At 43.3% G+C, this 17,486-nt stretch overlaps 1 protein-coding gene across 2 annotated transcripts in view; it reads left to right on the top strand.

Moving 5' to 3' along the window:
• Positions 1 to 17,486, top strand: part of LOC110086420 (integrin alpha-X) — a 42,608-nt gene that overhangs the window by 12,664 nt on the left and 12,458 nt on the right. For both annotated transcript variants that reach the window (XM_072976877.2, XM_078377112.1), the window contains exons 4-18: positions 120 to 184; positions 1,368 to 1,482; positions 1,896 to 2,026; positions 3,694 to 3,839; positions 4,266 to 4,419; positions 7,333 to 7,483; positions 7,694 to 7,767; positions 9,404 to 9,533; positions 10,601 to 10,743; positions 11,924 to 12,067; positions 13,429 to 13,635; positions 13,758 to 13,888; positions 14,860 to 15,017; positions 16,140 to 16,300; positions 16,413 to 16,544. In XM_072976877.2, coding sequence (XP_072832978.2) covers positions 120 to 184; positions 1,368 to 1,482; positions 1,896 to 2,026; positions 3,694 to 3,839; positions 4,266 to 4,419; positions 7,333 to 7,483; positions 7,694 to 7,767; positions 9,404 to 9,533; positions 10,601 to 10,743; positions 11,924 to 12,067; positions 13,429 to 13,635; positions 13,758 to 13,888; positions 14,860 to 15,017; positions 16,140 to 16,300; positions 16,413 to 16,544 — 2,042 coding nt within the window. The remainder of the gene's footprint in view (positions 1 to 119; positions 185 to 1,367; positions 1,483 to 1,895; positions 2,027 to 3,693; positions 3,840 to 4,265; positions 4,420 to 7,332; positions 7,484 to 7,693; positions 7,768 to 9,403; positions 9,534 to 10,600; positions 10,744 to 11,923; positions 12,068 to 13,428; positions 13,636 to 13,757; positions 13,889 to 14,859; positions 15,018 to 16,139; positions 16,301 to 16,412; positions 16,545 to 17,486) is intronic.

Genomic DNA, 17,486 nt, shown 5'->3' with positions numbered 1-17,486 from the left:
TGTGAGACTGTAGCATCTTTTCCTCCTCTGAGTAAGACTGCAGCCCCAAGTGTATCATAGATTTGTGTATTAATAAGTGACATAAGTCTTATTGCCTGATGCATTTCTTTTCCTGTCAGTACCGGCCGATGCAGTGAACATGTCTCTTGGCTTATCTCTTTCCACCCGTGGCTCTCAGTCACTGGTAAGCAGCAATGGTCACAAGTGGCTCTTTTAAAATTATTATTATTATCATTATTATTTTGAGATACTACTTCTTATTCCTGGATAAAACCTGTCCTAAAATCATGAAGGCCAAGGAACCCTGTTGACACCCCTAGCTGATGACTGAAAGTTTTGATCAAGAAGCTGCAAGAAAGGGATAAAGTCGGCCTACTGTAACCATAGCAACCTAAGAGAGAAAGAAGGTGGCAAATGACCACAGTGTATTAACCTCGCAGGGGTTCGACATCCCTTTTGTGGGTTTTGCTGCCTGTTCTATGTTGTTGACCCATCCCCTGACTCTTTTCCGTCATCATTTCCATCATCTCTTCCCGTCTCATTAGAAGGGATGATGGAAATGATTCTTCTCTTTTGAGAGCACATCTAAAGCTTCGTTTTAGCCAGGGCTCAACTCCAAGAACCTCATAGAATGACAAGCTTTAATAGAAGAATCTTTTATGTCATAAGCAGGAACTACATGTTTCAGGTAAACCCAGAATATCTGAAAACAGATGTGAAACTGCCTCACATCAAAGCAGTATGCAGAGCAATTCCTGGCCTCCTGGTTGGCCAATGCTGAGAGGCATCCTGCCACTATTGACAGAGTTGGACCACAGGAGTCTCACCCATTTGCAAGGTGTGGGGAAAGGAGCTGCTAGAGTGCCCCCCACCCCAGCAAAAACACTGGCTGGACAGCAATACTGTTCTTTCCTCAGGGGCAGTTCCAGCAGCTCCAATTTGGCTGCATAATGAGCTCAGACCCTGGTGCCATCAGTAGCTGGAAAGCCTGCCAGCATTGACTGGACAGGACAGAAGCTCAGGTGTGGTTTTAAAATGGTGCCAATACACACTTTTAAAAACTGTATCAGGGCTTGGGTCATCTGAAACAACAAGTTGCTGAAAAGTGACTTTGGTGCTTTCTGTATGTGTCGTTGCGGTCATAGTTAAGAAAAGAGAGTACAGTATTTCAGTACAAGCAAAGCGTGTTTTCCAAAAATCTCAGCTAAATAACGAGTATCTGATGGCCTATGTATATGAAATGATTTGTGCAGAATATTTTTTAGGGTGTATAGATTCTGAAACTGTTGAAACCCCAGTTTAAATCAGGTACTGCTGGCCACACCTTGTGTTTGAACACTTCTAACCATGCTTCTTTGGTTCCACAGGTGTGTGGTCCCACAGTGTATCAGACCTGTGGGGAAAATATATACCTGAAGGGCTATTGTTTCCTACTGGACCAGAATCTAAGGCAAACACAGCGCTTTCCTGACAGCCTGCCAGGTGAGACAAAGACACAAGAAACTGAGGGCCGAACAAACCCCAGTGAACACACCTGTCATAGGCGCTACAGGCTAAAGTGACCCCTTTGGAACCTTGTGAGGGGCATACAAGGGAGCTGGATATACAGTATTTACAAATATACTCCCTGAAAATGTCTATCCTATGGGATTCTGTTTGCAGCTTTACTGTGTATCCTCATCATATATCCTTGGGAAGAAGACCAGGACTAGCATGGAGGATAAGGGCCATTGAAGATGTCAGCTGTGCCATCATTGCCTCCTTCATAAGCATGGACTGCAATTTGAGAAGGGTCCACGTTTTACAAAATGTGATTGTACACTGACATAGCGTGGTCTTAATCAGTTTTATTACATGCTCCCAAATGTGTTCTCCTCTAACTTGTTTTCCTTTAGAATGTCCAAAGCGACTCACTGACATCGTTCTTCTGGTCGATGGTTCAGGGAGCATTGGCTATCATGCGTTCAGACAGATGAAGACATTTATATCTGAAGTCATGAAGCGTTTCCAGAATACCAGCACCCAGGTAATACTGAAATGTTGAGAGCAGACATCGAATGAAATGGTACTGTTGTGAATGGAAGTTTGGTTTCATTTATTAAAGATTTGGTTACATAGTCATTAATCAGTTTTGTATTTTACCTCACCAAATCAATTCTTCCCACCTCTTCTGTTTGTGTTTCATTTGATAGTTTAATCGGTCAAGCAATAATGATTCCGGAAAGAAGTTGTTAAGGGTTTGTTGTTGTGCTTTGTAATATAAATATTTAAAGTTAATAGTTAGCATTTTATTAATGTTGTTAAATTACTGTATTTTTCCTTGTATACAACTATACTTTTGTCTAAAATCTTTAGATTAAAAATTGAGGGTCGTCTTATTTATTTATTTATTTATTTATTTATTTATTTATCTATCTATCTATCTATCTATCTATCTATCTATCTATCTATCTATCTATCTATCTATCTATCTATCTATCTATCTATCTATCTATCTATCTATCTATCTATCTATCTATCTATCTATCTATCTATCTATCTAATCATTTCGACCACTCTAGGCGGCTTACAACATAAGGATAACAAGTTCTAAAATTTTTTATAACAATTAATTAATTAAATGATTCTATAAGATGGGAAAAATAAAAATAAATCAAATAAAGAGGGGGAAAAAGGAAAGAGGACAGGAATTAACTGGAGTAATTATACATGGAAATAAGCTGAGGAGAGAACCAAAACAAGTGGAGGGGAAAGGGATCAAAGTGATCCTGCAGCGCTTTGATCCCTTTCCCCCTACACTCGCTAAGCCCACTTATTTTTCTTAATTTTGGATTAGAAAAGTGGGGGTGTCTTATACATGGGAACGTCTTATACATGGAAAAGTACGATGTGTTGTTGTTTTCTTAAAAATCATAGTACAGGTAAAAATGGAACGACTAATTTCCCGACAAAATGACATGTTCATACACAAATTTAAAGCACTCTGTTTCTGTTCTCATTGGAAATAGTTCTAGACACAAAGGGTCAAGGCAGAAACAGATGGTATAACTGACATATCAGCAGAAAATGAAAATCTTGATTCTGTGTAAATGCACAGCAGGAGCATCTCTCACCTCCTGGAATTTGCATATTAGCTTGCTTTGTGTTCTGATTAGTCCTGAAGACTTAGTGTGGGACTTCTTTGAAGCCTGGTTTCTTAAACATGAAATCATGTCTGTCAGTCTTGTCTCTTAAGCACTAATAGACATTCACCCCCCCTAGTGACAACTTCTCAGTGTCTTTCTGCCCTCAGGCCACCACAAAATGAAGTACGTGGCTTGTCCATATGTGAGGAGGTAGAAGCCTTGTTCTGTACCCACTTTGACAAAGAGGTTGTTTAGCTTTGTAGGAATGAGAGAAAATGTGATATATATTCAAAAATCTAAAACAACAACAACAACAACAACACAACCCTACAGTTGGTCTTCATGGCCCCCAAAACCTCCTGAAGCCTTTTGTAGAAAATACTTTATGCCTGACTCCATTTGCATAATTGCTACAGACTGCAGAGCTGAGCTTTCCATGCCACAGAACGTGGATTCCAGAATTTTAATTTGTGTCACTGTCTGTCAGCCAAGCACTTACAAAGTTTATGTTGAGTGTTCTCTGAATGTCTGTTTCCATTCACTGCTCTCTCACGCTCTCACATTTTAGTTTGCCATGTCCCAGTATTCTGGAGGATATCAAGAAGAGTTTGACTTTCTTGAGTTCCAGAGAACACCAGATCCCGATGCACTTCTCAGAAGAGTATCGCAGCTGTATGGGGCAACTTACACAGCTACATATATCCAGAAAGTGGTGTAAGTAATCGTTTGATTAATCTCATTCAATATAAAATATTGGTTGCTCCTATGTTTAGTCATGAAATTGCCATTTTTCATTCACTGGCTGAAATCGTGTTCAATATGTTAAATTCCATACGGCTGATGTGTGATATGTTTTCATAAGAAGGAAACAGAAAAAGAGTTACAGTAGAGCTGTAGTATCGAAAGAGGATTGGGTCCAAGTCCCTTGAGGATGCTGAAAAACGTATAAGTATCAATCACTATACATTACATGATCTCTGGCTCCATCTATAGGCCTGCTTTGGTAAATACACCCTAGAAATATTATTTCTGGTGTTGTTTATTTAGCATTTTTAGACAGCAGTTAAATGAATTAGCAGGTACTGATCCCACAGATAGGGGGTCCCAGTGTAATTTGTTATTTCTACAATTTTTCTCCAGGCGTGAGCAATTTCTCCCAGAAAAAGGAGCCCGTCAGGATGCCTCTAAGGTTCTCATTGTGATAACAGATGGAGAGAAATCAGGGGACCCCCTGGAGTATAATGATGTTATACCAGAAGCTGAGCAAGCCGGCATCATCCGATTTGCTATTGGGGTAAGAAAGCCACCCAAGAAATTCTCAAAACATTGTAAAGAAAACAAATGCAGGCTTGAAACATGGATCACAACTATAAAGTTAGAGAAGGGTTTAGCCAGCCTTTTTATAGCTTCTTTTTTTACAGTAGCTTGATATGTAGATATCAACTGATTATAGCAGGGATCTACATTTGCAAAAAACTTTGGTTGATCAAGCATTTCAGCCAATCGAGCAGTTCCTAAATGCATAAGAACAGAAAGAGATGTCTTCTACTGGTTGGTTGGCATTTCTAAGTTAGAACTGTATTGACTACATGCATTTATTCTCTCTGTCACAAATTTGCAGTAAAGTCCCATTCTTCAAAATGCCATGGATGCTGTTCAAATAGGGTGTGTTTCTGGCACCAGGAAGAGTGAAGAGGAGAATTGAGGTGGATGAGAGAAATTAAGAAAGATGCTATATTTTTCTGTGTATATGATGCTCCCATGTATAAAACGCTCCCTACTTTTTAAACCCAAAATTTCTTTCATTGCAAGAAAGTGTAGGTCGAAAGCGAGCAAAGGGGGCGCCTTTCAGCAACACAACCGCTCACCCCCCCACAAAAACACCTGAAGGTTGGTGCTGCTGAAAGGCAAGGGTGCTTGTCCACAGGGGAGGGACCATCACGCATCTTAACTGCCTCCTTTCGGCCTTAAACAATTGCTTGTCCCAGCCAACCCACTCGCCCATGGGCTTCAAACCAAAAAAGGCTGCAGAGTCCACGTGAACTGAGAAGTGATGCTCCGTGTCCCCCTTGCTCACTTTCCCCCTACACTTTCTTTGCAAAATGTGGAGGGGGAAAGCAGGGATCAAAGTGCTTTGATCCCTCCCCCCTCCTTATTTCTGTGTATAAAACTACCCCCAATTTCCCCTTTAATTGTTTTAGGAAAAAGTTTTGTTTTATACATGGGAAAATATGGTAATTGTAAAATAGTGGGTTCAGAGCATAGCTCTTTACTTGCAGGAGACACCACACACTGCCACATCCACAGCAAGCAGCAGTATATATACTCAAACCTTCCCCAGACACCCCCCCCAACATTCAATCAATCAATGACCATATCCAGCAGTTAAAAACTCCCTTTGCCCATTGCTAGTCTGTAGGACAAACCTGATTGACCGGCTCAGCAAGCACCATCAATCTGAGTACCACTGCAAGCAGCCTATCCAACAAAGGGTCTTCACTTGAAGCTCCCAATACATTACAATAATGTTATGTGAGAGAGACCTTCCTGCACCACAGGTGTGATGATAATGAGACGAAGACCTTGATCACACAGGGGAAATATTTTCCCCGATGCTTTCCATACCTCTGTTGTACTGAATCATGGTCATGTGGTTTATGTCCTGGGACAAATGTCCCAAGAACTTTTAGCAGTACTGATTTACTTCCTCTTATCTGAATCCTTATGGCCGGTTACACCATGGTACCAGTTTGTTTCTTCTCTTCCTTCAAGGAACAATTTAACTCCTTTATTTATACACAGTGGTGCCTCGACTTATGACCATAATCCATTCCAGAAGATGGACGGAACTCAAAATGATCGTAAGTCGAAGCACCATTTTCCATAGAAATGCATGGGAATGTGATCAATCCGTTCCAGCCAAAAATAAATAAATAAATAAATAAAATAAAAATAAAACACTGCAAGCCCCATAGGAACGCGCTGGGGCTGCAAAAAATAAAATAAAATAAACAGAGGAAGCCCTGAAGGGTCTGGGGCTGCAAAAAATGAAACAAAGCCCAAAAATAAACATTGGAGCAAGTCCCATGCTGGGACTGCCAAAAAAAAAGATCACCAAAAAAACAAACAAACAACACAGCACAGAAACATAACCCCCCCAGCCCGAACCCACACTGCAAAACCCACCCAGAAGTTTTTTAAAAGCAAAAAGCAGCACCTTACCTTAGCAGGCAGTCCGAGGCCTCCTCTGATCGCACTCACTCCCCGGCTGCAACCGAGCCACGGTGGATGCTGGCTGGTGACGGGCCCCAGCCAGTGCTGTAGAGCAGCCGAGGGGGCAGGGCCGACCATGGTGGAGGGCGAGGCTGAGGCGAGCGGCTGAAGCACCCTGGCCAGGAGGAGCATCTCCTTCCAGCACCACAAGAGGTGGATTGCAACGGACGGGGGATGGGCATGGGTATGGACCATGGACCATGGCACCAGGACACCGACACTGCAACCCTACGTCCCATCCCTGGAGGAGCCCCTCTGACCTGCGTGACCCAGCCCAGCCCGGTCTAGGGCCTTCGGCGGCCCTTACACCAGGTCGGGGCTGGCGGGTCCCCGGGGTGGGCACTTGCTTCCGAGGAAGCTTTGGAGGGTTTCTGTTTAGGAAAGTGTCCCTCTGTTGCACTGGCTGCTCCTGTAGAAATGCATTGCACACCATAGAGATGGGATATCTACGCAGCACAACCCCTGGTGACATTGGCATACCTATGTTTCAATGTATCTTCCCAAAAGAAAGAAAGAAATATCACTCTCCAGTAGTATAATGGCAGCAGCCCCCCAGTGACATACTTTTACCAACGTATTGATGTATTGGGCATGGGGAAAAAATTAAATATCTGTGCACTGCAGTAATGGGCAGCCGCCTTCCTGGCTTCGATTCTGAAAAGAAGCAGGGCAGGTTGTCCACACAGGAAATCTTGGTAGAGAACGCACCAGTACAACAAAGGAACAAAATAACACAACCCTCCAGGTGATTGGGGAAATATTCCCCAGTTACACCACTGGCCAGGAAAATGTCTTGAACTTGTCTCTGTGTCGTGTGACCAGAAAAAAAATATAGCACATATTGGTGGATAGCTACATAACATTTCCCTCGTGTAATCTTCAATACGTTTTATTTTCTGTGTTGTCCCTCATTCTTCCCTCTCCTGCTACAAAGGTTGGACAAGCTTTCTCACAGGGCAGAGCCAAGCAGGAGCTCATCAGCATTGCCTCTACACCAGCCACAGACCATGTTTTCCCAGTGAACAACTTCAATGCTCTGAAGGACATCCAGAAAAACCTTGAGGATAAAATATTTGCCATCGAAGGTACCAAATCTAGCATGACCTCAAGGGGTTGGGGGGATTGGGAAGGGCTAGGAATGATGCTGTGATTGTGCCTCTGACAGGCAGATGGCAGAGTGGGCTCTCATGTGCTTTATGCGTCATCACACTAGTCAAAATGTAAAGAAGAGCACTCAGTGGGCATGAAGACAGTCGAACTTCCCAGATTTGTATACCTCTGTCTTTCCTTTGTAGGCACACAATCCCAAAGCAGTAGTTCCTTCCAATTAGAGATGTCCCAGGAGGGATTCAGTGCTTTGTTGACCCCGGTGAGTCATTCCAGTCCTCAGTCTGTCTCCTTCTCTAGATTAATACAGTATATCTAATGTTTAGCATATATACATTACTGAAACAGCGACGTCTATGTTGGCTTGGGCATGTTGTCAGAATGGCTGATGGTCGGATTCCAAAAGATCTTCTGTATGGAAAATTAGTTCAGGGAAATCGCCCCAAAGGGAGACCACAGCTGCGATACAAGGACATCTGCAAGCAGGATCTGAAGGCCTTAGGAACGGACCTCAACAGATGGGAAACCCTGACATCTAAGCATTCAGCTTGGAGGCAGGCATTGCATCATGACCTCTCCCAATTTGAAGAGACCCTTGTCCAGCAGGCCAAGGCAAAGAGGCAGTCCCGAAAGCAGCAAAATCAGGGAGCTGGACAGGAGACAGATTGTATTTGTCTTCAGTGTGGAAGGGATTGCCACTCTCGAATTGGCCTTCTCAGCCACACTAGATGCTGTTCTAAGTCCTCCATACAGAGCACATTACCATAGTCTCTTGAGACTGAAGGATGCCTAATCTAATTTGCCAAGACACTCTAGGGCTCCAATGCTTGAAGGTACTTTGTACTCTGCATCCTACCAATTGAAGTGCTGGAAGGGGCCCAAAATACCTGAAAGCCTAGGGGCCCGGTTATGGGCTAATGGAGCCCTGAGTGTGGTATAGGAATTAGAGCAGTGAATCCCAACCTTTTTCGGGGCACAAGCCCCTTTTATAATAGCCAAGTAAGCTGTGACCCATCACCACCATATTTGCATAAAAAGGCTTTTTTTTGTGGGGTAAAGTGATTCTTTCTCAGAAAGTAGAGCTTTTTTCCGCCTCCAGGGGGCCTATTTCATATACATACATATATGCATGCACCCTAACTTTAATAGTCTGTTCTGAAAGATCAAGGAAGAAATTATTTAATAAGGGCTACAATGCATAAAATGTGAGACGAAACCCCCAGAAAACACTTTGCAATCGTCTTGGGGATCACAGCCCTCCAGGTTGGGAAACACTGAATTTTTGTTTAGTTGTTTAGTCATGTCCGACCCTTCGTGACCCCATGGACCAGAGTACGCCAGGCCCTCCTGTCTTCCACTGCCTCCCAGAGTTTAGGTGTAAAAAATTAACTAAGTAAAATTAAAGTAGAAGACCAGTCTGATGCCATGTGAAGGCAGTTTCCCTTTAGATGGGATGAGACTCCTAATTCAAATATTTACTTGGACAATTGATGCATGGTCTTGGGCAAATCACTGGCATTACAGGCTCCCCATTCAACAGGGTCTCCGGTGTCTGAAGGAGTGGAAGGGAAATATGTAGAGTAAAGTCCTTCTGGAGGCCTAAGATGGAGCCTGACTACAGAAGAAAGGGTTGGCAGATAATTTGGTTTGACTTTCCAGTGTAGTGTTGGGGGCATTTCTCAAGGCTTGGGGGCATTTCTCAAGGCTTGGTTTTCCTGGGCAAAGTCAATGAAGAAAGTGGAGCGGAAAATATGTCCTAATAAAATGTCCTAGTGTCACATAAAGGGGAAGGGGAGGACATCTATATTCTGGGACTATATAAATATAGTAAATTTTGCTGTCGTAACTGATTTGGTACTCTCATCTTTTTCTTTGGGCCATCCCTTGGGATGATTTAGGATGGTTCCATGCTGGGAGCAGTAGGCGCCTATGACTGGTCTGGAGGAGTCTTCCTATATGGGAACCGTGGTGATTCAAATTTTATCAACATATCCCGTTTCACTAAGGATCTGAAAGATGCCTATCTTGGTAAGAGTCAAAAGCAACTGTTGTCTCCTGTGCTCTTGGGAGAGTTTTGAACTCTTAGAAGGGTGCATCTGATTGAAAGGAAGGTCCAAGCGGTCATTACAGAAATATTCTCCTTTGGAGGGGGAAATATACCAGATGGGTGGGATATAAATCGAACAAACAAACAAACAAACAAACAAACAAACAAACAAATATCACCAGCTTCTGCTGTGGCTTCTCTACTAATTTGTTGATGTATACGTTGACTGGTAGAAGATACTCTCTGTAACTTCTTTATTGCAATATGGGCCTTGTTTAGGGCTGGTGAAACCATACTGTAAAATGAAGCAACTTATTGTCAGCAGCACCATGAGAAGGGGATAAAGGAAGTTAAGGATGTGTCTGAATGAGGCAACAAGGCTTTTTAAAGTGTTGACTGCAGGAAGCATATTGGTTTCATTCGAGGTGGCAAAATGCCTTGGGCTGGAATTGGTCTTATTTTCCAAAAAACCAAACAAACTTGAACTTCTGATTTCCTACCTTTTTCACCACCTTCTGCCAGACCAAACTAATTTTAATCTCTGATCTGGCAAATTGATGTCATGGAAACTTAATGTCTTAATCATGCCCTTTGTTTCTGGTCAACAGCCTAAAAGCCCAAAGAGGTTGCTTCTGCACTTTACAAAACAACACGAATCTCAATATTTCCAAAATTCCAATGTGAAGGGGAATGTTCTTATAATATTTTGCACTCCTGGGAGAGCTTGCACTTTAGACCTTTGCTTCTGGCACACAATAGACTGGATGATGATGGTGGTGGTGCATTTTCTTTTATCCCTGGCTCACCAGAAGAAGTTGCATCTCATTGCTGACCAAAGATTCCCCTAACAAAGCTATAATCAGATGGTCTCCTCATGAGGAATGATAGCTACCCTTTATCCTCTGGCTTATTTATTTATTTATTTATTTATTTATTTATTTATTTATTTATTTATTTATTTATTTACTTACTTACTTACTTACTTACTTACTTACTTACTTACTTACTTACTTACTTACTTATTGTTCAACTTTTTGTTTCCCTCAAGGCTATTCAACGGCAACTGTCCAAGTGAATGGACGTAACAGCTATGTGTTGGGGGCTCCTCGTTACCAGCATGTCGGCAAAGTTGTCTTGTTCAGCCAGGAAAATGGGCAGTGGAGGCAAAAGTCAGAGCTGTCTTCAAAGCAGGTAAAATCAATTCAGCATGAGTTGTCCATTTCTCGTGCTTGTATTGTGATTGTTCTCAACTCCCACCCCTTGGCTTGTAGTAATTAAAGTTGGCTACATGGCCCACAGACTGCAAAGGGATATTGTAACTGGAACTTCATCCCTTGTTGTTGTTTAGTCGTTAAGTCATATCCGACTCTTCGTGACCCCATGGACCAGAGCACGCCAGGCCCTCCTGTCTTTCACTGCCTCCTGGAGTTAGGTCAAATTCATGTTGGTCGCTTCAATGACACTATCCATCCATCTCATCCTCTGTCGTCCCCTTCTCCTCTTACCTTCACTCTTTCCCAACATCAGGGTCTTTTCCAGGGAGTCTTCTCTTCTCATGAGATGGCCAAAGTATTGGAGCCTCAGCTTCAGGATCTGTCTTTCCAGTGAGCATTCAGGGTTAATTTCCTTCAGAATGGATAGGTTTGTTCTCCTTGCAGTCCAGGGGACTCTCAAGAGTCTCCTCCAGCACCAAAATTCAAAAACATCAATTCTTTGGCGGTCAGCCTTCTTTATGATCCAGCTCTCACTTCCATACTTCATCCCTTAGTTCTGGCAAAAAAAGGTGCCATTTTGAGTAAGTGATTTAATAATAATCTTAGAACTGCAGAGCTGGACGGGACCCTATGGATCATCGAGTCCAGCCCTTGTCAAGGAGGCACACTGGGAAATCGAACTCCCAACCTCTGATTCAGCCAGAAGAAACCTAGACCACTGAGCTATCCAGCAGTTCTGGCTCTCAAGATTTACAGGGGCCACCCCAAAATATCAGTAGACTCGTGAAAAGGATTGACCCCTCTGTGTATGAGAAGTTGCACACAATCAACCCATCCCTGTTCAAAGCCAGCAGAAGTACCACAACTGCCAACGAGAGCAGCTCCTCTAGCTGCCTCACAAAACTGAGGAAGATTTTCCAGTGTGCTTGAGGGGAATCCCTGACCGTTGTACATGCTTGTCTCAGAATAGTTTAAACATCTGTTGCAGATGATGAATTGCCTGTGATTTTTCAGTCAAATAGAAAGCAACCTCTGCTTGTGGCTTGAGTGATGCATAGATGGGGGATGCTCATGGATGAGCCCAGGGAGGCAAGCAGGTGGGAGCACTGGGAGGTCAGGGAGAGCAAAGAACATTTATTAACAATGGAAAATTTCAGCCCCTCCAGATTGGCTCATACTTCGGGGCTGCTCTTTGTTCTGTGGACCTCGATGGAGATGCAAACACAGACCTTGTTCTCATTGGTGCTCCTATGTACTATGACTCAGTGACCGGAGGAAGAGTCTACATCTGTGAGAGACAGGTAAGGGGTGGAGAAGGTTGGGCTAGGTTGACTTTTCCTCTTAGTAGCCCTATGAAGTGGTCAAGGATGATTGTTTAGGACTCTTTTACTGTTGCAGTGGACAATCCCAAAGGGCAAAGGAAGGATGATGGTATATTGGACAGCAGCGTTAATTACAGAATAGAGTATACAATGACAAGGCAGGCAGTAATGTCATGTTTTATGTTTCTGCAGCCCTAGTGGCAGTCAGTCAGTAATGTGGACTGAAGGTGGGAAAGATGCAAATGTTGTAGATTTGCAATGGAAGTTGAATTTTGTGGCACGTGGCAGGATGCACAGATTTTAAATATTTTAGTGCAATTTGTCTGTTGGTTTTTTTTGTGGCAACCACACATTTCTTCCACCCTGTCAAGGCCTAATTGTTACCTTCGCTGGCTTAGGAATGGGACAGGGGACAGAATCCAGGGTAAGGAGATAAAGGAGTGCTTTGCTTCCCCCCCCCTTCCCTTTTTTTAAATCAAGGACTCCAAAGCATCTTGGCAAATGGGGAAAGGGAAGTGTGGCAGGGTTTAAAAATCAGGAAGTGCCCTTTCTTTTAAGCACAGCAGGTCAACCCTGATGAAGATTGTTTTCTCTGTATCTGTCCTCTTGTGGCCCCTGGAGTGAAAGAGAAGGAAAAAAAATTATTGATTGATTGACTGATTAAATTTATACCCCACCCATCCAAACCGAAGTCTATTCTGGGCAGCTAACAATAATAGTTAGAATAAAAACAATATAGTAAAATAAAAAACAACAGTAGTAATATAGTTCAGGATGGGAAAATATTCAAGTGATGACAGGATGTAAAGCCTCCCTAAAGAGCCAGGTCTTGTTTGCTCTTGAAAACACCCAGTGAGAGAGCCAGACAGATCTCTGAGGGGAGACTGTTCCAAAGGTGAGGGGCCACTGCCGAGAAGGCCTGGTTTCTTGTTCGTTCCCTCCAGGCCTCCCTTGGCATTAGGCCCCTCAACCACCCTTCCTGGCTAGAACAAGTGATTCGGGTGGATCTAGGTGGGAGGAGGTGTTCTGCTAGATATCGAGGTCCTAAACCGTTTAGGGCTTTACAGTATATGTCATCATTAAAACTTTGAAATTTAATGATGCACTCAAGGTCAAGTCGTTGTTTTTGTTGTGTCCCATCAAGCATCTCTGAGTTGTGGTGACCCTATGAATGGGCAACCTTCAAAATGTTGTAAGCCCTGCTCAGTTCTTGCAAACTCAGTGCTGTGGTTTTCTTTATGGGATCCATCCACCTTGTATTTTGGGATTGAAGGGAAAACTCCTCCTCTCGAATGCTTTTTCCAGGACCAATTCAAGTTTCTCTCTCCTTCGCTTGCCAGGGAGAGACGTTTCTCTGCAGAAAGGAGTTGCAGGGGGAGGCCAAACATCCCTTCGGCCGTTTCGGGGCCTGCATAGCAGAAATAGGGGACATTACAGGGGACCAATGGGTAGATGTGGCCATTGGAGCTCCAATGGAAGATGAGGATCAAGGAGCTGTGTACATATTCCGGGGAAACAGGAGGTCCCTCAATGGAGCATACAGCCAGGTAAGCCTACAGCTTTCCTGTCCCCAGCACAACACAGCCAAGAAAGCAGTTGCCATCTCTCCAGAGCCTTGGTTTCGTGTTAACACAGCCTCCTCTTCTTAATCCCTTTCTCTTGTCCGCAGCGCATCCAAGTCTCTCTGCCTAGTAAGAGACTTCACTATTTTGGCCAAACTATTGGTGCTGGGTCAGACCTTACTGGAGACGGACTCCCAGATGTAACAGTGGGGTCTGAGGGGCAAGTGCTCTTGCTGAGGTAAGGAGCATGAGGCTTGGCACTGGGCATTTGGAAAAAATTCTGCCAGTAGGCACACCTCCTCTCTTGAGAACTGCTGCAAAAGGTCACCCCCTTTCTCTTTTTCTCAGGTACATCTTAAAATGGAATTGTGGAGTAAAATACTGTAATACTTATAAAACAATTCCTGACATTGCATCGCCATTGATAAGCGAAGCAGTCTCAACCAGGAAGAGCAAGGACATCCATGACTAGCACAAATCATCTCGGTGTCTGAGGGAAATAAAATCCCCTTTCAAAAAATCCAAATAGAATCCCAGTGGCAGGCCACTTTTGTGATGTACCTGTGACCCATACACAACATTGGCCATACACAACATTATACGGCCAGAGAGGAAATTGCTTTTGCCTGTAACTGGAGTGCAAGGAACACACAATATCCCTGATACAGAAATGTAAGGGGGGAGAGGGGGGGGAGAGAGTATTCCACAAAACAGGCCGAAGGCTAAAATTGCACATTTTTCAGAAATGCCTTTCTTTAGCCACTTTGCAAAATATAACCAACCGTTTCATGGTCCAGATGGCATGTCTTTGTTCTGTTGAATGGGCACGTGCTCTCAGAGGTGATATTTATTTATTTATTTATTTATTTATTTATTTATTTATTTATTTATCTATCTATCTATCTATCTATCTATCTATCTATCTATCTATCTATCTATCTATCTATCTATCTATCTATCTATCTATCTATCTATCTATCTATCTATCTATCTATCTATCTATCTATCTATCTATCTATCTATCTATTAAATTTGTACCCTGCCCATTTAGTCAACTGACTACTCTGGGCGGCTAACAACATATAAAATAAACAATTTAAAATATAGGAACAAAGTACAGTAATACATCAATAGACCAGAACTCAAGATACCCAATGGTTCTGTGTTTCCTTCATCCCCTCAATGATCACTCCTCTCTGTCTGCCACAGGACTCGGCCCGTGCTCAGTGTCACCTTCAGGAGCACCTTCAATCCATCCATCATCCCCCTCTCTGCCTTTGAGTGCCGGGACCAGGAGGTGCTGAACAAGGAGGTCAGCAAGGCAACTGTTTGTCTCACCATCCGGTCGGACCCTAGGTTTAAATTAGGTAGGCCCATAAATCTTGGCAATTCTTGCATCTTGGCTTTGGGTGCTGGCACGTCGCTGAGGACCATCCCACCAAGGTGTCCTGCTTACCAGCACTGATCCCCCAAGCAAGAAGATCAGCTGGAGAGAAAGGAGGAGAGAAGATTGGGCACAAGCTGAGACCAGGCTTTTTGTTTTTGTGAGGCAACAGTGGAACCCCAAAGGCCTTGGCAACCTTCCCCACATATCAAGTGTTTAGAATCATAGAATCTTAGAAAAGTGAAGTTGGAAGGGGCCTACAAGGCCACCAAGTCCAACCCCCTGCTTAACACAGGAATACAATCAAAGCAGATCTGCCAGATGGTTATCCAAGTTTCTCTTGAATGCCTCCAGTCTTGGAGCACTCACCAACTCCCGAGGTAACTGGTTCCACTGTTGTACGGCTCTAACAGTTAAGAAGTTTTTCCTGATATTCAACCGAAATCTGGCTTCCTTTAACTTGAGCCCATTGTTTTGTGTCTTGTTTCACCCTGGACCAACTCATCATGTTTCTTGCAATGCTCTTCAAAGAATAAATTGATATGGAGCAATTTCTTTGGTGGGAAAGATGTTTGAAAACCATAGCCACATGCTGAGATAGGCTCCTAGTTGGATCCATTGGAGACAGACCCTCTCAAAAGCCCAGGAAACACATGAGCTTTCCCACATGCAGCATCCTGCTAATACTGCAAATGTCTCATCCTGCAGTTCTTTAATGCTAAGACAATAAATATCCAAACTTCCCCAGAATGTCATAGTGGATCTTGATTTCAATTTGCTATCCAAGTTCCTGTTTTTGTGGGGGGGGGATACCATAGGTTTTTAATATTTCTTGGTTTTCTATTTGGTATTGGGTTGCGGTATTGTTCTTAGTCGCCCAAAGTAGTGCCCCGGCACTTGATGGGTAGGGAATGAATGAATGAATGAATGAATGAATGAATGAATGAACGAACAAACAAACAAACAAACAAACAAGGACTCTGGTGCACATCACATGGCATCACAACCTTCCTCTCTCAGAAACCTGCTCTCTGGTTGATGGAAAGTAGAATCTTCAAAGACTGGGTAGTCGATTCCTCTCTGACTCTCTTGTTCTGTCTCTCAGGCAGCAACATTTTGAATACTATTCGGTACACTTTAGCCCTGGATCATGGTCGAATGAACGTTCGGGCCATTTTTGCTGGAGGTTCAGGCTCTTCCTCCATCACTGAAGAAATACGAGTGGGCTTGGTAACAGAATGTAAGGACTATCGTATAATATTGCCGGTAAGTTCAGAGCACTAGGTGGGATTTGTCTGTGTGACAGAGAGATATATTTTTGTCATGAAATCATGAAATTCCTTTCTCATTTTGATTTCCTCCCTCCCCATGAGGAAAGACCTGCATAGAAGACAGCCTCAATCCCATAAACCTTCGCTTGAATTATACTCTGACTGGAGAGCCCATTCGTGGCACTGAGAGCCTGCGAGCCATCCTAGGCGAAGATGAGCCCCATCAGTTTATGGCATCAGTATGTCTACGTTCAATGTGCTTCCAGGGAACGTTGTCAGGTGGCATGTTAATGTGTGGAACTAATATGGATTCAGGACTTAATTTATGGCAGGGGTGGGTGACCTTCAGAGGTCTGGAGGCTGAACTTACCTGGCATTGGCCTTCAAGGGCCACATCCCGTCCTATTATTCCCCCCACACCAAATTATTTTTCTTACAAAAATAGATTTGATTATTTAAATTGGAAAAGCCACCAGGCCCCTTTAGTAGTCAAAACAGATTTTTTTTAAAAAAAAATGAATTAGAGAGCCCCAAAATTATGGTACAGCTGCCTCCTACACCCTTAAAGGAACAAGGAGAATTTCTGCACTATTTTTTTAAAAGAATAATTTTGGCAGGGGGTGTAAGGGTGCTGGGAAATGCCAGGGATGCTAAAGGGCCACGTGTGGCTCCTGGAAGCCACATGTGGCCACATGTTATGGAGAAATAATTTATAGAGAAATGATCTCTGACAAATTATGTCTTAACTTTCTTCAGTGTCCTCATTTTTGGACACTCACCGCTGTTCCCTCTAATTTTTTAGTACTGAGCGGAAACCCCACCTTACGTCTGCAAAACTCCAGCCACAATCAGAACCAAATGAGCTGAAACATTACCTGTGGGTGCACAGCACCAATACAGTGTTGTGTGGTTGTGTGGCTGCATATCTTAGAGGGGGGGAAAATTGACTCACTGAAGCCCAATGCAAAAAGCTTTCACATGGAAAGGCTACTAGTATCCCGTTCTTATAGTCAAGCATGATGTCTTAAGTCAGTGGTTCCCAACTTTGGGTCCCCAAATGTTCTTAGACTAAAATTCCCAGAAGCCTTCACCTGTGCTGGCCAGGATTTCTGGGAGCTGTAGTCCAACAACATCTGGGAACCACTGTCTTAAGTAGACTGAATGCACTAAATACAGTAAGA

This window comes from Pogona vitticeps, chromosome 6 (assembly GCF_051106095.1).
Source record: "Pogona vitticeps strain Pit_001003342236 chromosome 6, PviZW2.1, whole genome shotgun sequence".
NCBI lineage: Eukaryota > Metazoa > Chordata > Lepidosauria > Squamata > Agamidae > Pogona > Pogona vitticeps.
This window is presented reverse-complemented; position numbering and strand designations above follow the sequence as displayed.